This window comes from Ooceraea biroi, chromosome 8 (genome assembly GCF_003672135.1).
Source record: "Ooceraea biroi isolate clonal line C1 chromosome 8, Obir_v5.4, whole genome shotgun sequence".
In the NCBI taxonomy this organism is placed as follows: Eukaryota; Metazoa; Arthropoda; class Insecta; order Hymenoptera; family Formicidae; genus Ooceraea; species Ooceraea biroi.
Window position 1 is genome coordinate 12,031,980 of NC_039513.1, and position 26,040 is coordinate 12,058,019.

Here is a 26,040-nt window from a genome sequence, read left to right on the forward strand (position 1 = left end):
GTATGAGGTATGGCCTCAATGATTAATCGACGTCCGTAAGTAAGTAAGGAGAAACTTTCAGATTCAAGGATCTGTGCACCATCAACCAACGGAATTGCGGACCGATAATCGCAGAGAATTTAAGGAACCAAGTGTGAATTCTTTATTTCGAGACGATTTTTGTATTCCTGTTTTGGCTTTGTATCGTGTGATTGTACATGATTTGATACAACAATAACGAACCATTTTGTTTTCACTTAGAATTTGTCACTTATAACACCTAACATGCGTCATGAAACCACGGAACAAATGCTTCAGTCAAAGGTACATGTACGACTATTAGTTCTTGGCTTGGCCGTTGGGACGTGGGTGCGCTGAGATCTTGGATCGCGTCTTTTACATTACCTAAGTGGCAACGTTAGCAGTCCATAGGTAGTCAAAGGACAGCGTGAACGAGACTTGAGCACACGTAATTTTTTAGCATGGAGAATTAACTCTATCGCGCGGCTACTCCGTGACCTGTCGCGGATTAGGGAAAATGGCTGACGATCGTCGGGACATGTTTTGACAATTTTAGTTGCCCGAGCCTGAGACGTCCGATGAGGAATTACGTCGCGGTGGGAGGCGCAATTTTTATGGTATCGTCGACGGTGTGTCGCGGTGATGTGAGATCCGGTGGTGCGTTCGCGTCGCACGTTCCGCGGCTCGGGTCGTCCCGTCGTCCGTCGTAACTTGTCCGAACGTGTCCCGACCTGTCATTGCCAGCAGGAAATCCCTCGTCGCGAGACTGACTGTACAAAACTGACCGTTGTCAAAAAAAGATTGCACTCGGCGCGAGGCATTACCGTGTCTCCTGATATTGCCTTCTTTATCCTGTAACGCTTCCTATGGGACTCGCGTGCGAGGTAAGGCACTTGCAATGGTGTTGTGTTGCGTCACGCGAGCACCGGGTCCTCGGACTCGGACTCATTTTCCCGCTCGGGGTGTCGAGCTTCGTCTCGAGTTATCGCGCGTGACACTGTGTTCGATGTCGAGAACCCGCCAGGACACACCTTCATTCGCGGACCTTCCGTCCCGATGATTCACGCTAGTGAATTGGCATGAATCATCGGTATTTAAATCCCATAGAGTGCGAACACACATTACATTGCACATGATATTTCCAAGCTGTGATGATATACTCGTGCACGTGTAACGTTACACGATGATCCTCGTGATTTTTGCAGATGAGAACGCGACAGAGCCGCTGCATTCTCTGACGTAACGTCCCCACGTGTACGCGTGCATGCGTGACTGGTGGAGGTAGATGCGGTGGGATCTGTGAGGAGTCGCCGTCGCGAGTCATGCCAAGCAGGAGACTGGGTAGCACGCGTCCTCTGTAGCTTCCACGATCATGGTGTAGACACGGGATCATTAAGGCAATAAAATGCCTGCCGCTCTGGTTAATAATGGGACAGCACTTTGCTAGTCTCAGAGAGTTCCTTAGAATGGATGGTGAACGACAGCCTAGCGAAGTATGCGCTAACGAGCTCAGCCAGCCATTGCCTTTGGAGATGGTGAATCGGGATGGCAGCGACAGTTTGCCCGAGAACGAGACCAACGGCAACGTACCGGCGAACTCCAATATACTGCCGAACAGACCGGAATGCAAGCCTGAGGGAAATCTGGACAACGATCGCTTGAACTTAGATATAGACAACCATAACTCTAGATTCGAATCTTTGTATAGTCAACCCGTCGAAGCTCAGGATGCGAAGCAAGTTTGTAACAACGGCAATGTCACTAGCGAGCCGTCATTCAGGCAGCAGCAGGAGGCCTGCTGCAGTAGTTCCGGTGGTAGCAACAGTAGTAGTAGTTCCGAGGATAGTCCCGTAAATCCGCCTTTAAGAAGATCCTCCAAGACGTTATCCTTTGGAAAGAGAAAAAGTACGTATGGAATATCCATCCCTCGTTGCGTTGCGACTCTTGCCAATTGTCCAATATTTTTTTAACTCTACTGTGTCATCACGTTAGACAAACAGCGCAACAAGGATCAGAGCCCAGTGTGTAATCATGTTTTGTCGTCGAAGAAGAAGCGCAGCAACTGGGTGCTGAAGTTCAATTGCGCCAAGAGCAAGAGCTCGAAAAACACGGACATTATTCCCGGGCAAGGGAACAGCAATTCGGACTGCGTATGCACGGGTTACAGGAGGACTGAAGAGCATCCCATGGGTGCGGGCGTCGTGTTCAATAGTCGATCCGCTCCTCAGAGCCCCGTTCTCGGGCCTCTGCCGCCTAGCCCTGTAATTGATTTATCACGATTTAACCCCGAGGAATTTCCTATGGAAGTACGTTCGCCCGTTCCCCTACTACGATCGTTTCCACGGAAATTTACGTTCAATCTCACTGTGTTGACTTTTTTTCTTCAAGGACTGCGACGAACGCGCGCGGATACAACGCGCTCGAGAGATGGAGGAGGGCGTCGAGCCCCCGCCCGGTTATAGGCCTAATTATCCTGCGAGTATACAGGTTCATCCTAACGGGATAACGGTGGATAGTTTGGCGGCGTTGTTCCAAGCACATGCCGGTATTCAAGCTGCCGCCCTCACAGCCTTATCGCAGATCGACTTTACGTTAATTCCAAATATCGAGAGGCCCGCGCACACGCAGGTGAGAGGCCCTCCCTTACGTTTCTTCATTTACAAATTGATATCCTAGAAGATGTATATGTTAAACAAGAACAAATTCTGTACATTTTGATTATTGTTGAAAGTCTTGTGTCGAATGACGCCGATTGAACGCTTTAATCATTTCTAACGCAGATCGATTACGTTCACTGCCTCGTGCCGGACCTGAGGTCGATCACCGCGTGTTCCTTTTACTGGGGCAAAATGGACCGTTACGAGGCGGAGCGTTTGTTGGAGGGCAAACAGGAAGGCACGTTCCTGCTGCGCGACTCCGCGCAGGAGGAGTTCTTGTTCTCCGTCAGCTTTCGCAAGTACGGGCGCTCGCTTCACGCACGAATCGAGCAGTGGAATCACAAGTTCAGCTTCGACTCGCACGATCCGGGGGTCTATGCTTCCGAAACGGTACGTACACGTGTCCGTTCTGGATAATTTTTGATCCTGCGAGCGATAAGGTGATAACGAAAATAACCGATCACGATTTGCGCAGGTGTGCGGCCTGATCGAGCACTATAAGGACCCGTCGTGCTGTATGTTCTTCGAGCCGATGCTCACTATTCCGCTACATCGGAACTTCGCGTTCCCGCTGCAGCACCTGTGCAGGGCGGTGATAACCACGCGGACGACATACGATGGCATAAACAAGCTGCAATTGCCAAAGACACTTAAGAGCTATCTCAAGGAGTACCACTACAAGCAGCGAGTGCGAATCAGGCGGTTGGACGTCGAGACCGATCCGCAAGACGCCAAATCCATATCATGTTTACTATGAGTCTTCTTCGTATTGATACGTCATAGAGTTTTATTGTACGTTGTATTTTACGTTTTATTCCTTTTCTTCTTTTTTTTTATCCACATTTACAGTCTTATCGCACGCGCGCGACATCGTAATACCGCGAGTCTCTCCGACGGGGGCAGTCAAAAAGAAACATTGCAATATTAGCAATAAAAGCATTATATTCATTCTGCGCGAGGGATAATAGGTTGTCTCTCCCGGGAGAATGACATAGTTATAATTAAGAGAACGCGACACGACGGGATCTGTAAATACGTCAGAGTTGACAGTGCTTCGAAATACGAAAGAAAAAGCACGGTATATCGCAAAAATGTACTACGTGCTACGTGTAAACTCCAATATCATTGCTAACTGTTATTATTATTATTATTGCTATTTTATTCTCATCTTTCTATTTTATTCGTAATTGCGTTATGTTTTATTAACGTTAATTTAGTGCATACGAAATAAATTAAGCATAATGTAAATTAAAACTACGGGATCAGTTTGTATATCGATATAATTTTTATAGAACGATACCAAAACTCATGCCTAAACGGTGGCAATTTAGTGTTTTATTATATAAAATTATGATGTCATGAAATTTAATCTTTATACGCAGGTATATAAAGTTACAAAAATTATTACGAAATTATTACAAAAATCTGATTCGTATTACTCCTATTGTGCCTATTTATAATGTTAAACATTATTAGGTAAAAAGTGCTGTCTGTGTTGATGTTCACCATTGCCAGATACGAAAGTCTATAATTTGTGTAAATTATTTAAATTTTCGAAAACGTCAGGTGGGAGATCGTAAGTTCGACGACTTATGACTCGTTCACGTTCAAGAGAAAACGTCAAGTGCAATGAATTGAACTTGAAGTAACAATATTGCAAATCATTGAATCGATGAATTCGCAATTATATAATATTATAGTATAAAATTGTTAAAAGGATTGGTTAATGGTTATTCGTATAATGAACTTCGTATTAAAAAATAAAAATTGAATATTTATTACGTGTATACATTTTACTGATGTCTCGATACCTGCAACTATATAACACGACTACACATGGAACAGACACGCTAATTGCAAAACAAAACTATAACGTAATCATTAATATAATTTTTTTAAATACACGGAAAATTCATGATTCATATATTCATAAAAATAAGATTCTCTAAAGAGAATTTGTAGTCTATATTTTTATACAAAATCATGAAGGAGAATGTTGAAGCATATTTCTGGTTTATTTATTAGGTTATTTGAAATCAAGCCAAATCCAATGTCGCTCTTAATTCCTATCCCTTTAATAATAGATTCCTATATTATATAAAATGAAGGGTCAACTGAAAGCCACAGTTAATTATCTTAAAGCTTATATTTCCATTACGTTCCTATGTTCACAGTCTCGTTGCATAACTATGGAATGTTTAAACAATTTTGTACAAGCCGTAAGAACAATCATTACAGACATAGGCGTGTGATTAACTTCCCACTACGTGTTGTGTGACTGGCAACAGTACTTTGTAGTTAAACACGAAGAGCAGCGTAAACACTGCTAGAAAAAAGATATCTATTGTATTAATTTAGGAAAAATATTGGAGAACGTACCTCGCTTCAGGAATTCTAAGCGTTACATAACACTCTCACGCATCTACAGGATTCGCAATCTTATTTTTATTATCTCACAATTTGTACGTTTTTTTTATGTCATTTATCACTTATTCCTTTTAATGTATTGTAAATATATAAGAAATAAATGCTAGAGAAATAAAGTTTGCAATGAAATATAAGAATTCGATCGATTAAAGGATACTGATGAAATTCCTTTCCCAGCGTTCCACCATGTATAATTCCGTGACAAGCATGTATCGAAAGTACCAGTAACTCAAAAAAGATTTCAAACTTTTCAGAGGATCAATCATTGTGATCAATAAATAACTATTTCCTCAATCCTGTAAATCGTCTTTGGTATAGGTTATCTTGAAATTTTCGTGCAAAGATAGTGGAGGCTCGTAGCGGAATTTTTCGAACTAAATTTTAGCGCCTACGGAACGGCAACCCGTCCAACCTCGTGCTCGTACAACGGGTTGCCGTTCCGTAGGCGCTTAAAGTTGGTTCCAAAAAATTCCGCTACGAGCCTCCACTATCTTTACACGAAAATTTCAAGATAACCTATATCAAAGGCGACTTACAGGATTGAAGAAATACTTATTTGTTGATCACAATGATTGATTCTGTCAAAAGTTTGAAATCTTTTTTTCCACTGCGAGCCTCCACTTTCTCCGATAAAAAATGATAAATGGTAGTACAGCGCGATGATTGATCAGAAGTAGGTTTGTTTTCAGGTAGTTCGAGTCAGTAAAGGATTAGTTTTTTTTTTTTTAGATAGTACAAAGAATGTTAAGTACAAAAAGGGAGTCTCGAGCTGTTGATCATAAATGATTTAATGACTCCACCTGTATCCTGGTTTAGTGCGGGCTCTGGTGCAAGAACAATTACAGCGGCGATGTGTTTATGTAAAATTGGTCTTTATTTTCTGAGGTTTAGTTATTGCAAGACAATTTGCATCCAATATTCCATCGTATTTTCCACCGCGCCACGTAATTACAATTATTTCGACGAGCGATACGGAGATGCAACGCAGCTTACACGAGTTTCTGAGATATATATCTATCGAATTCACGCAGGGTGTTTTGCATGTCGGCGTACTTGGCCAGGTCGCAGGCTTCGCGCAACGGAAGCCACCGGAAATCCTGGTGCTCGTCCGACAGCTTCACGGACTTGTCCGGATTCAACAGCTCCGCCAGCCAGTAAATCACTATCTTTGGCACTCCATTTACCGCGTAGTTCAATTCGTGCTTCGCGTCTTCATAGATCTCGAGGTCGCTCGAGCGGAAACCAGCCTCCTCCCGAGTCTCGCGCAACGCCGTCTCCATGTCGGACTCGCCCGGGTCGACGTGACCTGAACATCAGTCATGCAACCGATAACTTGGATCAGAACGAATGATAATGATGCGACGTAGGCAGCTCGTGACGTGTCCGGCTGATGCTCCAGCTGAGTCATCAGCACTTGGAAGAACTGCTTCGCGCGGAGTATTACAGCGACGTATACGTTTACAGACCTTTAGGAGGTGTCCAGTGATGCTCCCCGTACGACGTTTGCATCAGCAGGTACTGGACGGTGTCTTGGAATCGCCGGAAAATTACGAGACCGCAGGCACGTTGCTGCAGAGCCATGACGACGGTAGATCGTCGGTCGGGAAATCGCTCGCGAGCCTAACGCGGATGATCCGCACGCGACTGCCGGGGCGACCGATTGACGGCAATGTTGTTGCTCGTGTTTATCGTGGATCACGTTTAATACCGATTGACTAAATTTTCCTCCCTCGTCCGCCGAATTGTGTCATTTAATTGTCACTTATGCTGAAGAAGCGGGTCGTCAATTTGATAGATTTTTGGAAAAGCGTCTCGTGCGTTATTCGTGAACGAATTAATAATTTTTACTTTAAAAGATACATCAAGTTATGCTGTTCTACTTACTTCTCCTCCTCCGAAAATACCTCTGAACGTTTTTCTCTCGAAATACCTCTGCGGCCCTTATCAAGTCTTTCACGTGATGCTGCGTGGATTCAAGGGATGGTACTTTTATTTCGTAGCATTGCATTACTCGTCGAATCCAAGACAGTAAATTCGTTTCGTTTCTCTCGAGTCTCCAGCAGTCTTGCAAATTTTTATAGTGATTTCAAGTAAATGTGGAAGTGAAGCTCACGTATTAAAAATTTCACGACTAGACAGTTTATCGTAACAAAGTTTCTAGCTCTAAGAAACGCGTACGCACTCTGCGTAGAGTGAATCGTCTTTGTACATCAGTTATGTACACGCGCGCTAATTGATCGTCAGGAGAGAAGAATCTCGTGTGCAGCATCTTGCAATCGGGGTGGGGTGGCACCACCACCACCCTTGTCGCGACTGCGGATCCAGCACGGAGAAAAGGAAATCGTATCGAGCACGCTGCGTTATTTCGCGTGCTCGGCGAAATTCGACGCGATATGTTTGACAGGAATCTGAATCGGGAAACAATGTGTGTTACCATTTTATTATAAACGTTTTGCTACATTTTGGCTAGATACCGATCACCAGAAAACACTTAGCAAAGCTGTTGTATGTATCTATCTACAGAGACTGACATGTGTATGTATATGTATTCAATCATGTATGTGTGTACCATGTGCGTGCCGAGTAGCAAAGGCGCGCGCGCACAGCTGCACGGGTAACGAGCACGCGGGAGAACAATGCACACGTGGAACTCGCGGCACTTACTTACAAAAAGAAAAAATCACAAAGGCTCCCCTTACTCGCACTCTCTCCCTCTCTTCCTCTCTCCTTCCTCTCGTTCTCTCTCCGACGTCACACCGTCTAAACTCTCTCTAATCTAGAGTGTCGCCCGTGCAGCTCTGCCGGCCCTAATTGTCTCCGTCAGTAAATCCTCTCCTCACGTGTTAAGGTCATGAATGTCCTTAGATTTATATCTCTTCCTGTGTTAAGCATCGATCGTTAATTTATACATTTATCTCGTAAAGCAAGCGAGCGAAGGGTGGGTTTATGTATAGAGATTATGGTATATAATTAACTCTCGTCTATATGCCGGGGATATACCATTAATGCTATCTCTGAAGGGCCTTATGTTAACATTAATAATAATAATCACTATTCATGGTGTGTATGTATCTCTAGAGTTCATTTTGTTACAACGACCGTCTCCGGGTATTACAGTTCTCCGTTTTTTCATCATCTTCATCGTGTTGTTTTTTTTTTTACACAGTGGCGAAATAACGATGTTGTCAATATTGTACTCGGGGGCACTAGCTCACAGGATTGATGCAGGAACAAATGCAAAAAAGAAACTCTCGATCAACATATCCGCCTCCAGTCTAATTCTCTAACAATGATTGGGCTTTCTATCTCTCTCTCTTGGAGGGGTGTGTGTGTGTGTGTGTGCGCGCGTGTGTGTGTGTGTGAGTGTGAGTGTGAGACAAATGTCGCATTTTTTTAACTCGTTCTCTCTATTCTCCTTGTAAATCGATAGCATTATTACTATTTCATTTATATTACATTATCTTGCTTATTGGTTCATGGAGTAATCCGACGACACGAAACCGGTATGGTGATACGCAAAGAAGGTAAGTCCCGATGCCAGTGCTGCGTTTAATCATTGGACAGCACTTAGAGTTCATTTTGTTTTTGTCAAGATGTTCGGTACAGACAATTGGCGCCGATACTTAGTTGCTATCAGTCGTTTCACGATTCGCAACACGATGTACCGCGATCGTACATGGTGTCGGTGCGCTGAAGTTACTCTGTATTTCTCAGTGTAGCAAGTGTTAGAAATGTGAAAAATCATTGAGTTTTTTTTGTATAGTATGTAAATAAATTAGTCATTGCCTATTTTTAGTAACATACTTCACATTAATCTTAGGCAAATATAAAAAGTTTGCGATACTCTTGAGTTCCGAAGTGTATTTTTATGATCTTGGTGTGTGAGATTTCCTCTTATTAATTTAGTACCTTTCGTAATATATATTATATACACCAAGTCTCTCTCTAGTTCGCCTCGCTACGGTACTTTTAAGGTAATAATCCCTAATTTAACTTCATTCAGCTCTGCGAGCATCTCTTCTGCGCGAATGAAAGGATTAAATAGTACAATATAGCCAATTACAATACTTAAATTTAATATTATCGTATCCCGCGCTTTGTAGAAACAACAGATCTCGTTATTACTGAGTTGCAGTTTAGATTTAGGTGTAATTCCAAGGTGTATTTCTTTTTTTTTCCAGAATGATGAAGTACTTGCATGTGTAATAATATTCGCATGAAACGCGAGCGGTAAACTCGATTCCTAAATTATGTTAATAACTCCTTTGCTTCTACCTTCATATATTGTATTGTTTTGTGTGTACGTCTGTGTGTGTGTGTGTGTGTGTGTTTTGTACGTGTATTATATATACTTGTCGTCTATGATAGAAATAAAAATATTATTAATAATAATTATTATATGCTTTAATTAATTGACTAATATCTATAGCGCGCTGCGTATTTTCAAACTTATACTACGGATAAAAAAAGTAAAGTATCATAAAAATGTTCGAAAAAAAAGATAAACGGTCGCACGCGTCGTGCGACATTAAAATAATTAAATTCATTATTTCCGGCTAATATGTGATAAATGAAGGTAGATTCTCATTGATTCCTCATCGATACAGAACGCATATGTCCCCCTCCCCCCCCTCCGACAGGTTTTTTCGACCGTCTACAGGCAAAACCTGCTCGTAAAATTTTATATATATAAAACGTATGAGTCAGAGGAAAAAAGAGGAAGTTTACAGAAAAATCTCTTGACGTTGCAGACGTGCTGTCTCACTATTCTTCGTCTCTCACGAGAAACGATCGCGATAACTAGTACAAGGAGCACTTTTCCTCGTGAGAAACGTACAGTCGACATGAGAGAGACGCTTCATTAGGCACATTTGATGACCCGAATTGAATTTTCACCTCGATTCTATCTTCGTGATTCACTCGCTCATGCTCAACGTTACACGGATGGAGAAAGAAACTAGCGTGTGTCCGGTGTGTTTCGGTATGTACGAGAAGCACGATTGATCCCGAACGCAGACAGCTTCTTCAACATCAAGAATAGCACAGGGCGTATATATAATACTGATAAAAAAAAGGAGACGATAGATCTGTGATAGATGGACCGTTCGAAAATCAGGGAGGGCAACCTGTAAGCGTGACACTGATTTACTTTTGCTCGGATGCACGTTTCTCTGTTATCGACAACGAAAATTCGAAACTAATAATATAACATAGATTATATTGTGTCTAATGCCAGCTTCTTCGTATCGCCAATCAGGTCCGTCTCTCTCTCTTCTCTCTTTCTTTCTTTTTTCGTTCTCGGAACGTTACGAGGACCCGACCTTTTAATTCTTCATTTTGGCACTCGGGAGTATTTGAATACGTATTAGCCGTCACAGATCACAGTTTCGGACTTTTCTCGACGAATCGACGGTTACACAACGGTACCTCCAACGCAGAGAGGAGGATGGTCGAGAGGACGCGCGTATCCGATTCTCTCACAGATTGTTCTCTGCCTTCTCTCTCTCTCTCTCGGTCTGCCTTCCTCTCTTCTTTTCTCTCAGCTGACGATGACGCTCGTCGACCGGGACGGAGGAATCGTTTAAACGAATATTTCTTGGGTATCGGATTCGGAGTCGGAGTCCCAGGAGAAAAAACAAGAGTAAAACTCCTCGGTGACCACCGCCACTTGGTGGCTACGCTCACGAGGTCGTTATGGATTGGCGCGATTGGCGGCTAAGGCGCCCGTGGCCGACAGTCACAGCTTGAGCTCGTTCGCGATCTTGCTGGCGATATTTTTGAAACCGATCGACGTGCCGGAGATACGCTTGAACCGCACCCCGTTCAGGGAAAGTCGTGGCAGTTTGCAGACTTCGATCTCCCACTGCACCTGGCTGTCCGTCGCCGCCTCACCGTGCGCGCACAGCAACAGGAATCGTTCGCGCTGCTCGTACTGGCATTTGTTGGCGTCCAGAACCTGGAAGGACAAGCCGGATGAGTGTGCGCTGTCGCACCAACGACGCGTCATCTTATCTAGATCTCGATAGATTCAGTCTTGCCTAAAATAACACCTCGAGCGTTATCTGTTACTAGAAGAATTTACGGCTCTTTTCTTCTGATACCTTTCGAATCTCAGACATTATTTCGTTAGGGTCTCGACTACTGGTAGTCTTCATGCTCCACGTGAAGCGTAGACTGCGTGGCTTAACTTGTTCGTCGTTAGTGGTAGCTCCGCTGTAACAAACAGATATCTTAAACCCGTCCGATTACTCCAGAACGATTCCATTGTGCTGTGTAACTCTTTAATAATCATCTATAATTGTGGCAGTTGTCTGGTATACAACACGTACAGCAAAATTTCGAATAATCTCACTTGGAAGCTATTTTTTTCTCCAGTATCGCAAGTTTAGATTCCGATCTGTCCACGTAATTGATCCGTCAGCGAAAGTTATATACGCGTGTATTCAATATCAGACTGGATATTATAAAATGCATCGAATCATGTAAACCTTATTATGATATACCAGCATGATATGTTGTATGTTAAAGCGTCAAGCTTGCAGAATTGCGTAGACATGAATTTTTAAACTCGTTCCGAGGAGACTCTACGATGTAAATGCTGTGCTAAAAGTTCTCGTGTCGGCAAGCTGTCGGTAAGACGAGTCCGGTAAAACATAATAATGTAAAATGGAATGTTTGTTCAGAACCAAGAAGTCCTAGAAGTTATAACATACATGCGTGACATGCATCTCATTTGCCATCATAACTTTGATCACAATCTCAGTGCCGCATACATATTTACATTTAGATAGAGAGGAACACTAAAAGTGAGTTGCACAAAAGTATATATATCCAAGTTGTACGTGTAATCATTGCAATCAACTTTGCATGTATCTTCCGAGACTCATGTGACAGTAATGACGACAAAAGCTTGTAGCTTTCATATGCGACTGCGATGAAACGTGTAAACGATATGGAATAGTTAGTTACAAGGCACAAAAGTGAAGAGAATAAATTAATCCAACACGTTCCGCACATCAGACAGATAATATCTCGCTATTGTATAATAATCACGCGCTGTTGGAACAATTTGTCTCTTGGTATCGAAATCTTCGTATCGTGAATCACGACGTAACAGCTGCTAATCAAAGTAGAAATGAAATAACATTCGCTATTTTGTAAAACGTCAAGAGAACGTTCTTGGATATCGAAATGTCGAGTCACATTTGAATATTGCATGCTACACCACGGGTATTGCTTGAAACAGTAAACAGGTGTGCATCCGAATAACGCTCCAAGCGTTCAAACGGATGCGTGTGTGAGTACAACGTTACGTTAATGATCGACGATGAACGAGAACTGAGAGTTGGATGTACAAGAAATCAAGGAACGATGCGAGTGACATTAGAATATCGGATCGTGGTATTATGGTATGCAACAACGTACCTCACTACTGGGTGCTTGGGGGGTACGGATGGGTCCATGGGGCTGAAATAACAAAACAAAGGCAGTTGCTAACAAACACTAAACATGATAAAATTAATCAAATTGTCATATATATATAACAACCATCACCACACTCTGTCACCATTGCACATTGATATTATGGCACATAGAGAATTGCGATGTGATGACTTTTTTGAGAGACTCTCCGATGGGAATATATATATATATATAGTAAAATATATGCAAAATACTTGGTTACATATGTATATAGTATATACGAATTATTTCTCAGACAAAAGAGAAGGAAATACAGGACACATGACGTTGCATGATGATATCTCACCGTGGATGCAAGCGTTTATCTCCGGAGGAAGTTCAATGTTAATACTCGGGGATATGCAAGATCACGCAAACTGCGATCGGTTATTAGTTCACTTCCTTCTTTTTTTCTTTTCCTCTTTATTTTTAGAACAAACTGGATTCTAGCGTATGATGTAATTATTAAGAGACAAATTTCCATATTACCGCGTTTGCGTAAGTATACTGAAAATGTACACATAACATTCCTAAAGAGTTACATGCATTGCGAGCGTCGTGTTCTTTTTCGCATGGGAGCGAGACGTTTCCTTTTATATAACGAGGTTTCAGAAATAAATTCATACAACATGTACAAGACAGTTTTGACATATTTATTAATGCGAAATTATTACTATTATTGCTCCTTAAAATTATTAAATAATATTTCTATATCCTGTTTTCTATATATATATATATTTATATATATATATATATATATATTGGCTGTTTACTGCCCTCCATAACGTAAGATCTAAAGTAAAATTTCTAAGTTAGCGTCTTTAAATAACGGATCGACTACAATTAACTGAAATATCCTAAGGATCCTCTCTGGATGCTTGGACGGGCACGTAACTGGAGTGCAGCAAAGAGCGTGGTTACTTAAAGACATATTATATTTATATAATTTGCATACAAATATTTTTTTACCTCATATTTTAATATATTTAATATGACGTAATCGTCTAAATTGTGTTTCAATATTTCTCTCTCCTTCTCTTCGCTTTCTCATCATTTTCATATACATTATCATGGGTGGCCTTAGGTATTACACATTATCATCTCTTTACAACTTTCTAATATCACTTATGCATCGAATATCGATAAACATGACGAATACAAAAACAAATGCTACTGACATTCGCGTGGGGAATATATTATATCAAAATGCTAACTATATATTATATCAAGGAGGATACATTAATTGTGCAATCCTGTGAGACGTAAATAAAAAGAGAGTTAACCGTTTTATATATATGTATATGTATATCATTAAATTCAGGAAAGTAAATACAATCCTATTTTTAATATCCTTTATACACAAGCAAATATAAGAAATTTATCGATGTCGTAAAAAATCAGAGACGAGTATAAAGTTTCTCTGATTTGTCAGAAGTAATCGTAACACACTTGTCTCAGGTAGCCTAAGGCCACTCTGTAAAATATACGCCACTTGTTAATAAACGTAATATTAATAATAATTAATAATTATCTGCCATACAACATGTGTAGATGCTATTACGTTGACCAGATATTAATAAATGCTATTGGCAATGACTGTGGAAGGATTAGTGCATCGTTCTGCCGTGTTACGAGATATTCGAAATACACAATATCATATAGGAAAAGGCACGTATCTTCGATATATCGGTGTAACACACATAATACTCGATTCTCAAAAATTGATGACTCGTACACTCAAAAAGTCAATATCTGCACTTAGTATTGAGACACGATCATATTCAGGAGTAATACTTTTTTTTCTTTTTTTCAGTAGTTACATCTGTCATACTGTAAAAATTATATCTAATATCCTTTTTAAATTCTTTTATTAAAAATATGATATTGAGGAGTATGTTCTTGTATTGGAAAAATATATATTTGCACGATAAATTGCACAAATAAGACAGCAATCTTGGTGAAAAGCTATGTACATGCCTTCAAATTAATTTGGATTTACGTCTTTACGTTGTACTAAGCACAGTATTGTTCTGCATCAAGAGATTAGCAGCAATAGCTTTTGTTGTTGAACAATGACGTTACCGGAGAGACATATACGTGCTTAAATATTGTATATTTCTAATAATTAAATAATAGTACAATGTATAGATTAGAATACATTATAATTAATATATAAATAAATGATGTACCGGTTAATTATGGCCTGCCTTGTTGGGATAATTCTCTATTGTAATGTCGCGTTCTCGATAATTTACACAATACAACTGAATATTTATTAATAGAATAAATTAAAGCAAGATGGGTAAAACTGAATTACCGTTCATTGCAATCAAATAGCACACTCTATCCTTAATTAATTAGTCAGTTTTGAGATCAATATCGGAACAGAGTATTCGTAACTGCCAGTTTGCAGAAATCAGGAATCGATTTTTATTATTATTAGTAAACTAGACATGAAAAAGCCATTCTGCGTGTAATTTGTTGCTATTTGTTTACAGAACTTCAATAAAGCGGAAAAAGTTTTTGTTTGCTTGATAAAAAATATATTTCAATGCCGTAATCGTATTTTAAAAGACATATACATTAATCGTAAAGGAAAGATAAAGTGGAATGCCTGATGTATATACTTTTCATACATATGTCTCCATATTTGCTTCTGTTTGATCGAAATGCGTTCGTATTTTGCACAGTGCGTTAACTAAGTAATATTCAAATATAAATGCAAAATATATTTTACACGTGTTACTGTTGATTGGAAGACAAATATAAGAGGAATCAATTTACAATAGATTTCCTTTGCTCAATATCTCAAACAAAACAAGTTCAGCTCCATTGTCTGATTAAATATCTTTTAATCTCGCGAAAATCGCATTACGTTAATTTCACAATGATCTATAACTAAAAGAATATCAAGTTATATGAAACATTTGATGAAAGAAGGTATTGCAATTAATGTCAATATCTATACACACATATATGTATATGTTAACATACATATCCATTCGTTTTAAAGGACTTTGTTTCCTTGAATTTCGTTTAAATGTGAAAGAATCGATACGAGAAGCCTCTATGAAGCTCTTAACGACATTATAATAAAAGGGAAGGCCAAATATGAATTCCACGCTATCTTTGAGAGGAGGAATCTATGCTGGATAACAATAAAAAAAGAGATTAAAAGCGAAAAAAAATGAAAAGAGAAGAGAGAAAGAAAAAGGTACATACTAAAGTTTTCTCCGATCAATTATATTAGATCGATTTCAACAGGTATAGATAGAACGTTACATCACGAAATGGAATATGAGAGAGTGCACTACAGAATAGACACATCTTGCTCTTGTCCGCAATAAAGGAAAGAAATTATTATACGATAGACTGTCCAAATAAACTACAATGAAAGACATTACTGCTATCCAACATATCTTCCCGAGAAAACAAGAAAAAAAATAGAAAAGAAAAGGTGCGCTCTAGTGTTACAAAATATACAACATTATTCTAGTCCTCACTAATATAATCCGCGACAAAGAAAAAAAAAAGATAAGTAAGAGAGAGTTGCAAATAATAACGGAATAAGAGTAACACATTGTAGTGGAAGTTGCGATTGCCGTGGCCGCGATATATCTGCATGCGGCTCGCTCTCATTTCACAGCTCGGGGGAAACAAGGCGAGACTTCATCCTTCACTTAAAAAAATCTGTCAAAGTATGAACAATCATATGTACTCTATTGTCGCTATTGTGTCTATCTGTTTCGTTCATTAGTGTTAGTACAACTACAGCATCCTCCTCACACTCTCGAAACTCTACTGCCCGTTAAAACGTGATCGAGTATGTGACCGTCATCAACGTTAACGAGCGTTCTTGACCTTTCTCGCAGGGGAAAAGTGGAGGCGGTATGGAAAGAAAGAAAAGGAGACTCGGATAACATTAATACGCGTATATATAAATATATACGTAAACGAGGAACATGTAAACGCGTTTCCACCGAACAGACTCTATCGACTCGATCGCGATGGGGGACGAGGAGCTCGTTGCAAAGCACAAATATCTCAAGAGCTACGATGAGAGAAACTACTGCTCGCGCTAGTGCGCTTCGTACGCGCGCGTCGTTGATCTACACGTAAATCCAAGTTTTAGATCTGCAAGTGATCTAAAACTCACTTGATCACAATATTTCGCGGGAATTCCATTCGATGCGGGAGAAGAGAAAAACGACCTATGCCTGTGTCGCAGCACAAAATTCGTCGCTAAAATTCGTGAAAAATATGCCTCGGTGCTTGAGTACGTTAAAAAGCGTCCCGTGCACGCACACACACTCGTACGCTTAGAAAATACTTTAGTGGCTAAGATACTTTACGTCAGGAAGGCATCTATCGACTATCACACCTCGCGCTCCGAAGGAAAATTGCTTCTCGCGCTCTCGTAGCTGCGTTACTTTACAACGAAAGCAAAACAAGTGTGAGCCGGATCGCGGTGGATCGTGGAAAATGGGTAGAAAAATATAGCAAAGAAGATATCGGAGGTCTTCTCCTTAGACGGATGACGCAAAGTACAGGTAGAGTTTACAGGCAGGCTGACTTAGGAAAGGCACAGATTCCGGTGCTACATCTAAGTGCGTAAGGCGATTTCCTGCTTCGTGATCCCAGGAAGACGTCACTCTTTCTCGTTTTCTTTTGCTTTCTTTTTTTAACAATTATACAATCACGTATATATCTCTGTATGTGTGTGTGTGTATGTATGTGTGAATCCAATGTAGCGATACATATCGTGATATATACGTATATCGTGCGTGTATGTATGGTCTGTGTGTGTATTACGCTGGAGAGATGATAATCGCGCGATGATACTCATTTATCATCGACGTGTAAAGTCTTAAAAATGTAATTCGCATCGTTGGAAACCACAGAATAACGGAGTCTTCTCTTTCGTTTCTGTTTCTCTTATATATGCATCACAATGTTCATTGAGCGGTCGGTCATAGGATAACATAGACTTGTGCCACTTTGCCCGACCCGATTTAATAATGCGTTAGATGTATGCGGTACGCGCGTCGGGCATGCTGCATTTTGCTCATGACACTCATGTCGGCACACTGGTCGTGTTAAAACCCGTGTCTCTATGGCCTTTTCGCTTGTCGGAACTCGAGAGATGAAGCGAAGCTTTTACGGTTCACTGCCTGCAGCATATAATATATATACCGGTATGAATTAATAATAGAAAAACGTGTGTGTCAGAGGGAATTGTTCTGATGCACCAATGGCTATGGGATGCCGTCAATTCGCACACTTTTTCCAACCAACTGTAGTTTTTATTATTATTTTCCGCAAAAGAATCGAGACTTGATGAGTACAGTGACCATATCATGAAAGTGAGACGTTTAACGTTACGTGTAACGTTCCGTTTACCGTGTGTGTATATATATATATGTATATATATATATATTTATATATACTACGAACGAATTGAAACTCTCGTTATTCTGCAGTCTTCCATCCTCAGCCCCAAGTACTTTCACATGTACGTACGTGTAGAGTAATGCGCTGTCATTTTGCATTCGAATTGTGCGATACGATAGTAATTAGGTCCCATATATATGTATATATATGTGTGTATAATAAATAACAAATCAAAGAAATATGCCTCGCTACAGTCAAGTGAGAGAAGGGATGCACAATGAGTATGCGAGGTGGTCTGGAGCATCATCAGCCGAGCAGTGTGTGTCACTTCCGCATCAATCGGTTCCCGGGAGAATTTGTATAACAAGACGTGATAAATTATACAATAATGCGCGATATAATCCACAAACAACGTGGATTACAGCAGATCGGAATTGTGCGCGCGACGAGGCGAGATATGCGTGCGTTTTACTCTAAATCCGACTCTAATTTCCTGCGCAGAGACGCAAGAGTATTCGACTACTTTGAGAATTCAGCTAAAGGGCTAACACGCTTATCTGTCAAGCAATAATTTATGGGACAAACAAACAATACAGATATGGGTGAAGTACGCGATACGCTTGAGGATGAAAATGGATTATATAATATAATAAGTATAAATAAAGCTTCGGAGAGAGAACAAAATGCATATATAAAGCTACATATTCTGCATTTTCACTGATAATGGTCGCTGCTGGCTCATCGGATTCGTAACTAATACTGGTATATCATTGTATATCCTTATAATACGTAAAATATGTATCAATATATAGAATTTCCAGAATTACATAGTCATTGTGCATCCTTAAAAAAAAAGAGAAACATCATTTTGCATGCAAACGATCGGTACAATTTTATCGAACTGTCAGTATATATATGTGTATATATATATATATATGAGATATTCAAGTATATTAAAATCTCAACACTCAAATGTTTAAGATGCTAAGCATGCACTGAGGGCCCACTGCAAAAGCTATGTTTATGCTAGCACTCTCAGTCTGTATAAGATCAGATAACGAGGCAGCATAAGAATTATCAAGCCTATCCGTTACTCGATATAACGAGAATAAATGAATAAAACGCTCGTACAAAAAGAAAGAAAAAAAAAAACAAAGTAAAACGGAGAGCATGGAGACAAAGAAATGGTAAAAAGAAAACGTTCATGTCATTAATAATGTTCATGGCGTGAAAATTTTCAGCTCTCACGGACCTCCTTTACGTGATTTTTTTTTAATAGGTGTGGTTGATTATGGTAAAGACATGCATTAATTGCATTGAAAAAAAATATATTAGATCTGATCATTTTTCTAATGAATTCGACACATTTTTAATAAGCTCTTTCCTTCAAAATTAATATTCTCCATTGATCAAACGAAGTAGTTTCAAAGAGATTTGACGGAGGATAGTTCATGTAACGCCAATGGAATAATTTAATCACATTATCTGCTTCAATTGTCTGTCTCACGGAAGACAGAATTAGAATAAGAAAATATGTGCCTAATCGTCAGAATGTAGAGATTCGTAAATGGGCAGTAGTATATAATATTATTGTCGTACACGTTGTTTGTTAGCATGCCATCAAATATCGATCGATATTAAATATAAATTGAATCGATCATACAACTTACCGTTTGGTGAACTTCGACGATAGCTTCGAGAAGAAGGACGGCCTTGCTAGAGGGCTAATAGCATTCGTGTCCTGTGTCTGTGTGTGACCCTGAGGAAACGTACGATATACACGTTACTTAACAGCGCCTTTACATTCATCTTTACTTTTTATTTTAGTTTATTTTACTTAAGCCCGCCTTCACGTCTATTTTTACCTCGTTTTCTTAATCGCGTCGCGCTTTCACTCACCTGAGTGTGATTTCGCTGTGCTCTATTTTGGCCCGAATGGAACGTACTGCGACTTGGAACATTTCGTGGAAATGCTGGTGTAGTGGCTGCGGCCAGTCTGTTGCTTGCGCAAACACCCAAGCTGGCAACAAATAACGGTCTCTGCTTTAAACAACGATCAACGGTAGCGCGAAAATTGTGCGGATTTCGACTGATCAGCGGTATTACTTTTATGGCATATTACGGCGGAATTGTGACGCGCATACGTGATATGCGCGAGCATACACTACAATTAATACCCATTCGGCTTTAAGTGAAGCTGGTGTCACAAGATACAAGAGAGAACAAGTGGATAAAATGAACTGCTGCTTAAGTGCTATGCGTATCTCCTGGAGCTATCTATTGTCGTGAGAGATTCTAAACGCGCAAGCAGTCTCTCGCAAGTTAAGCTGTTAGCTAAAGTACAACTAATAAAGCAAAATCGGTGATTTAGACAGACTAGTTTTTACAGAAACTGTTTCGTAAGTTACTCTATTTTGTAAGGGCACAATATATTCCACCCGTTTGCGATGTAACTCTGCGCATGCATTACAGAACATATTGTTTCAGGAGTACAATTGTGCTTTTCATGAGACAAAGAGAGACAAGTTCTAAATATTGCGGTTGTATGGGCAAACACTAGGCAGCGTATGATTATGAATGACAATGAATTATGCGATACAGTTTTTAAAGCTAATGGAACATGAGAGAAGAGAGATGTCATATATACAGAATGTACCAGGGCACCTATCCGTGTACAATGATCGATTTGGAACATAAGCATTTTCTTGATGAAACTGACGTGACAATATACCCCGCGATAGCGTGTCGCCATAGCATTCAACGTAGCTTTTGCTCCATTAAATCAAAGAATCGTAAAATGATTGCAGTGTAAAAATGTCAGATTTATAATGATGAATTATATGAGATGTTTCTCTTCTTTTTTACAGTGCGGTAATCAAATCCGAATGAATTATTTACGAATGAAGGGTGCCTGGAGCTGATACACGAATTAGTAGAAATCTAGCAAAGTTTAAATCATGCAAATTAAAAAGAAAAAGAAAGGGATACAGAGAGAGAGAGAGAATACAGAGAGAAACAGAGAAAAAAGAATAAAAAATACAATGAGAGAATGACCACAAACTATCCTAGAGAATTATCCTCGAGAAATATCGATCTCTTGAAACATCTCTTGAATAGAATAGAGTTCGCACTGTCGCTTGCGAGCTTTTTAGGAACGGCGAGGACTTCCTCGTTGTTCGCTCCGACAGTATCTGCGAGAGACTAGTAGTAAAAAGTAGACCGCGAGTTACCCTAAGAGAGTTAATGGCCCAAGAAAGAAGTAACCAAACGGAAAGAGAACAAATGTAATCGGAAATATATTTAATAAATATATGCAGGAGAGAGCGTATGCTTTTTAGGTCTTTTGGTTTCTGTATTAGGCATTGGGGGCCTGTACCTCTGCCTAAGGGGGTCAGCAGTGGCGAGTAAGGAGTTGTGGGCGTTGCGTGGTTGAGGGTCCAGTAGTGAATGGTCGCTGGGGGGTACGCCACTTGAGGAACGGTGACCTGCGCTGATGCTCGCAGACTTGGTGTGACCCCGCGTCGGTCTAGTGCCCTCGCCCAGGCTGTGCACAAAACTAATCAGCAAATTGCCGGGCTCTATCCTTCACGATTTAATATCATATTCTCTTTTCTTTCCTTTTACATGATAAAGAAAACAGAAGTCTCTCGAGGAAAAGTCGTACGGAGGAAAACGAGGGGACGAGATCCGAGATTTTCGTACAGATTTTCAACGCCTGAAGTGTTTGGCCACGTACACTTATATAAACGTTAATCGACATTTGAACAACTTGAACAAGGACAAAGTATATCGAAAATTCTCTTTTCCGATTCGAGCTGTAATATTATCTGCTTTACGTTGCAAAGAAAAAAAAATACCTGTACACATACCTAAATTTTATACCTTCGTTTATTGGTAAGCAAACGCATTGTTCGTGACAGAAACTCGTCGTAGCGGGCATAAAAGGAAATCACGAGGATGGAACGGGAGAAATACTAACTGCTGCAGCTAACGTAATTCCGCGGAGTACTCGAATACGACGAAGAGAAATAGAATAATGATGCTACAACGTAAAGACGAAAAACAAAATGTATGATATGATGTCGATGAATGTGTGTCTAGATATCTCTTCTCGACTAGATATAACAATACTCGAGATAACAGAGTAATACATGTGAATGTGACTGTGGTCTGATATTTCAGCAAGCGTCTGTACATGTATAAAACGTTAAGAATCAGACTTGTCTGTTCGGTACATCTGTCAAGCCATAAAGAAAGTGATGTCGCAATGAACGATTGGCAGGCAGCAGCCAAACATGCTAGAGCGATGCAACAAACAAGTAAACTCCCTCGGGCTTTTAATGACAGACTCTGTTACTGTTCACTCGATTACACGAAAAAACTGTTTCACGAGTCGTGGTTTAGTGTACTTAACACACACAGGTAATCAGTTGTCTACAGTTAGTGAAAGTAAAAGTGTTAAGTCGATAGAGAACGCAGAGAGTGTCACACGAAATGCACTAATTTCTTCTTAACTTCTAATCATCGCTAAATCTTCGAGTAACGGTTGACACAGTGAGATATCGGATCGTAATCCAATTTGCGATTTCCGAGCTCAGAGCGAATTTCGCGTAAGGATAAACAGAGATAAAAATTAAATTCGGGATACATCCAATATCCCATGTGTTAACTATCGGTGTATCGGAAAGAGTAGAATATCAGAAAAAAAGAAATGTAATTCCGAGATGTAGAAATCGAGAGGTTCGTTTGAGTATTTCTTTTTAACGATACTTGCATTGTCGGTTTCTGATTACAGATTATATAGACTCGTAGCGCGCAATGTTGTTCGAGTAGATGTAAAACTTGGATGCTACCGTACCTGGGTACTTCGTTGGTTCTTTCAGTAGATGATGATGACGTTTTTGCTTGATCGTAGGAGATGGTGCTGCGTCGACCAACAGAACCAGGAGCAGGTGAGGTGAGAGGCCGACCACTACCTACTCCTGCGTTCATTGTGTTGCTCTTGCCTACTCTCGCTTTACCGCCAGGACTTGTGCCCACGCCTAGAATGAACATCGTCACTGCAAGCCTCATTAGATGTGGTTCAACACAAAACAAGAAGCAACATACTTTAAAAATTATAACGAACACGGGAAGACGGATTGTCAAAGGGGGGGAATCAACGCGCTCGATAACGTCGAACCTGCTTCCATATTGAGGGGGGGAAAAATTCAAAGTAACATCACAACGAGACTGTCCGCCTCGTGCACATGTCAAACACGCTGCATAAAGGTAAACGAATGGAACTCAAAGGGGATGTTTACATGATTCTTACAAAACTTGCAAACATATAAGAAACAGGCATGACGATCTAACACTAAGAAACGTACAGGACTATAGAACCGATAACGATACGACTAGATTGACAAAGATGACGAGATTCATGGACTTGGGACACTAAGTAATAACAGAAATAAACGATCAGTTCTAAATTAATCTAGAGTAATTTGGATAAACTAGTGGAGATAATGAGACCACTGCAACCGTGTCCAAAGCAACCTCATCCAAAGAAGTACTTTTGCTAAAGCGTCACGGAGAAAACACGACATGACAGATAAATAATAATCGTAAGAGAACCGTTGACAAGAGATTCCTCACGGAATGTTGTTTGTTCAAGATGAACCAAGATAAACTCACTGGTGTCTAACTGTCCGGGCGGCTGGCTGTTTTTAGGTGCGGAGGGCCGGCCTGCAGAAACACGAGCGCTATTCTCCTTGATCGTGGCCGCGTCTACTGTATTTTGCCGCTTAAAATTGCTACCGCCACTTCCGGTCACGGTTGTGCCGGTTACCGCAGTCGCGTGATTGTGATTCGTTGCATTTCCTGGACTAGGTGCTCCTCCTAATAAGAGACAAAAATTATGTGACCTCCGCCCTCAAGATCCAATCAATAAACATATCAATAAATTATTCAATCTTCCCTTCTTCGTCATTTCCAACATCAAATCTACCGACACACGAATTTGTTTCATTGGATGGCAATAGCAAACCGTCTTCTAAACGCGAATAACTGAGGGTTGCTGCAGAAAATTCTCAATATTCGTCTTACCAGAGTTCGGCAAGTGTCCTGACTCACGCTTGTCGACAACAAAACTTTAGATTTTTCGTACCGTATGAAAGATTGCGACTGTCTGTCGATTTTACGGCTAGTACACTTACGAAGAGTCTCACCACCAGACGAGGCCCGTCTGCTAGGTTTTGGATTACTAGCAGAGATACTTCTGTGAACACCCCTGTGCGATGGACTCTGTACCGCGCCGCCTGTCCCACCACCGCTACCTCCACCGCTGCCCGAACCGACTTGAGGTGGAATGTTGCGCAGAGATAGTGAACTACCCGATCGTGACCCGTCGCTCTCAGGCTGTAAACAGGCAGAAACTCGTAAGGAATTTGGAAGAGAGTCAAGAACTGTGGAATCTCAATGTATCTCATGAATAAATAAATAAATAAATAAATAAATAAATCTAATAAATCTCAATGTAAGTATTACGTTGTTCTTGATGTACTGTGTACTTACATCCGTCGTTTTTCTGCCCAAGAGCAAGTACGTAGCGAATACATCGTCATACTTCGCTTGTCCCAAAGAATCTTCTATTTCGCTGCGAGTGTATCCCAAACTAGCTAGGGCCTCTGAAATGAAAACGCACGACGGCATAGTCAGATCTATTAGAGTAAATTCTTGAGCAACATTTATAACATCGAGACTAGTCAGAAAATGCAAGAGTCTACACATCTAATCGTATCTATTAGTCTACGTTATGAACAGACACACTGTTCGTTATTCTGGAATAATTAAATCTAAATTAGCATTAAAAGTTATTTGGAGTTCGTCACCTTATCGCCAGTTCAACGAACCACTCGTTAATGATAAGTTGGTTTCGAGTTGGTTAACAATAAGTTTGGTTTTAATATTAGCGTTATTAGTTCATCATAAAATATTATTCCTCCGTTGAGATATATAATATATTATATTCGCATGCAGTAAACTTAAAGCGAATTACACATAGATGTAAAATATATCAGACTCAGAAATGAGAATCACTCGAGAAACAAGCCATGTTTGGTGCTTTCACGCTGTGCGTAAAATGTGCGTTTACACATCGCCTTACTTGATATAAATTAGCAAAACTCCAATTTATCGTTATCCAGATTCGAATAAATTCGTAACGTTGATTATTGTTACGCGGCACATGTTATTAAAATTGATATCAAGTAAGATTGTCTGATATATTTTGACGATATTAATAGTGATTACGTCGCGCACACAATTTCTTTGAACTACATGACGCACCCGATCATGAACATTCTCTTGAAAATAATTACGTCGGAATTAATTTCTGCTGTGAAACTCTGATGAAACTTTTGAGATGTTTGAGCTGTGTACATCCAGCGGGGACGAAAGTTCCCATCGTTGAAATTTCATGTAACGTTGAATATTCAGAGCGGGTGCGACATTTAACATAAAGACGGTAAGTAGTAAGTGTTATGTACATACTGGCAGACTCACCTATCCTCTTGTGGTCTCTATAATCAGGTTCAGGTTCTAAGTACGGTTTTAATTCGTCATCTTCGTATCCCATATTCATCCACTTGTCCTTCATTATATTCTGCGGTACAAAGAGTCATCAAGTTTTCCGAGCGCGACAAACACAAACGTAAAAATATTTGCGAATATTTGCGTATGGAAGAGAAGGCACCGATTACTGTCACCACAAGGAGTGATCGAAAAAGCACAGAGAGTAGTAGAATACCCGATCCCCTGATACGTACCTCTAATGAGGCTCTCTTCGTTGGATTGAGCACTAAGAATTTCTTTAGAAGATTTTCACAGTCGGTGGACATGTAGAACGGGATCCTATACTTCCCCCGTAACACTCTCTCCCTCAGTTCTCTCAACGTCGAACCATCGAAAGGCAGTGAGCCGGACACGAGCGTGTACAGGATCACGCCCAACGACCATACGTCCACCTCCGGGCCGTCGTATTTCTTTCCTGCGAAAATTGATCGATACGGTAAATTTTGTAATCAACGCAACGTCATCGCTCCGACGAGAGACTGTTGAAGCA

The 26,040-nt window shown here is 40.3% G+C and overlaps 3 protein-coding genes across 21 annotated transcripts in view; 1 reads left to right on the forward strand and 2 right to left on the reverse strand.

Annotated features, from left to right (window-relative positions):
• The first annotated feature begins 481 nt into the window (after positions 1 to 481).
• On the forward strand, positions 482 to 4,442 carry LOC105280793 (suppressor of cytokine signaling 5). Its single transcript, XM_011341602.3, has 6 exons — positions 482 to 884; positions 1,206 to 1,905; positions 1,993 to 2,306; positions 2,389 to 2,628; positions 2,781 to 3,047; positions 3,133 to 4,442. Exons 2-6 carry the CDS (start codon positions 1,428 to 1,430, stop codon positions 3,412 to 3,414), a joined length of 1,581 nt encoding a protein of 526 aa, XP_011339904.2. The 5' UTR covers positions 482 to 884; positions 1,206 to 1,427; the 3' UTR covers positions 3,415 to 4,442.
• Positions 4,443 to 5,937: 1,495 nt separating this feature from the next.
• On the reverse strand, positions 5,938 to 6,696 carry LOC105276354 (bis(5'-nucleosyl)-tetraphosphatase [asymmetrical]). Its single transcript, XM_011333886.3, has 2 exons — positions 6,551 to 6,696; positions 5,938 to 6,390 (listed from the first exon to the last, which is right to left on the reverse strand). The coding sequence occupies exons 1-2, from the start codon at positions 6,663 to 6,665 to the stop codon at positions 6,074 to 6,076; spliced, it is 432 nt and encodes a 143-aa protein (XP_011332188.1). The 5' UTR covers positions 6,666 to 6,696; the 3' UTR covers positions 5,938 to 6,073.
• An 815-nt stretch (positions 6,697 to 7,511) lies between these two features.
• LOC105276358 (serine/threonine-protein kinase MARK2) overlaps positions 7,512 to 26,040 on the reverse strand; it is a 103,351-nt gene continuing 84,822 nt past the window's right edge. For 10 of the 19 annotated variants that reach the window (XM_026971786.1, XM_026971787.1, XM_026971783.1 and 7 more), the window contains 12 exons: positions 25,745 to 25,965; positions 25,470 to 25,581; positions 24,492 to 24,604; positions 24,134 to 24,335; positions 23,613 to 23,816; positions 22,795 to 22,996; positions 21,313 to 21,480; positions 19,836 to 19,956; positions 19,607 to 19,695; positions 12,510 to 12,551; positions 11,186 to 11,297; positions 7,512 to 11,040 (listed from right to left, as the gene is read on the reverse strand). In XM_026971786.1, the coding sequence (XP_026827587.1) occupies positions 10,822 to 11,040; positions 11,186 to 11,297; positions 12,510 to 12,551; positions 19,607 to 19,695; positions 19,836 to 19,956; positions 21,313 to 21,480; positions 22,795 to 22,996; positions 23,613 to 23,816; positions 24,134 to 24,335; positions 24,492 to 24,604; positions 25,470 to 25,581; positions 25,745 to 25,965 (1,805 nt within the window). In that variant the 3' untranslated portion in view covers positions 7,512 to 10,821. Of the gene's footprint in view, positions 11,041 to 11,122; positions 11,298 to 12,509; positions 12,552 to 13,583; positions 17,717 to 19,606; positions 19,696 to 19,835; positions 19,957 to 21,312; positions 21,481 to 22,794; positions 22,997 to 23,612; positions 23,817 to 24,133; positions 24,336 to 24,491; positions 24,605 to 25,469; positions 25,582 to 25,744; positions 25,966 to 26,040 lie in introns of those variants that run through there. The other 9 variants (XM_011333890.3, XM_011333891.3, XM_026971784.1 and 6 more) reach the window with 9 other exon arrangements.

Excerpts from the sequence above, each read along its gene's own strand:
- LOC105280793 (XM_011341602.3), top strand. The coding sequence starts at position 1,428 with ATGGGACAGCACTTTGCTAGTCTCAGAGAGTTCCTTAGAATGGATGGT. Across the intron at positions 2,629-2,780 it reads AGAGGCCCGCGCACACGCAG|ATCGATTACGTTCACTGCCT; the intron begins GTGAGAGGCCCT and ends TTTCTAACGCAG. Across the intron at positions 3,048-3,132 it reads GGGTCTATGCTTCCGAAACG|GTGTGCGGCCTGATCGAGCA; the intron begins GTACGTACACGT and ends CGATTTGCGCAG.
- LOC105276354 (XM_011333886.3), bottom strand. The coding sequence starts at position 6,665 with ATGGCTCTGCAGCAACGTGCCTGCGGTCTCGTAATTTTCCGGCGATTC. Across the intron at positions 6,391-6,550 it reads TCACTGGACACCTCCTAAAG|GTCACGTCGACCCGGGCGAG; the intron begins GTCTGTAAACGT and ends ACTGATGTTCAG.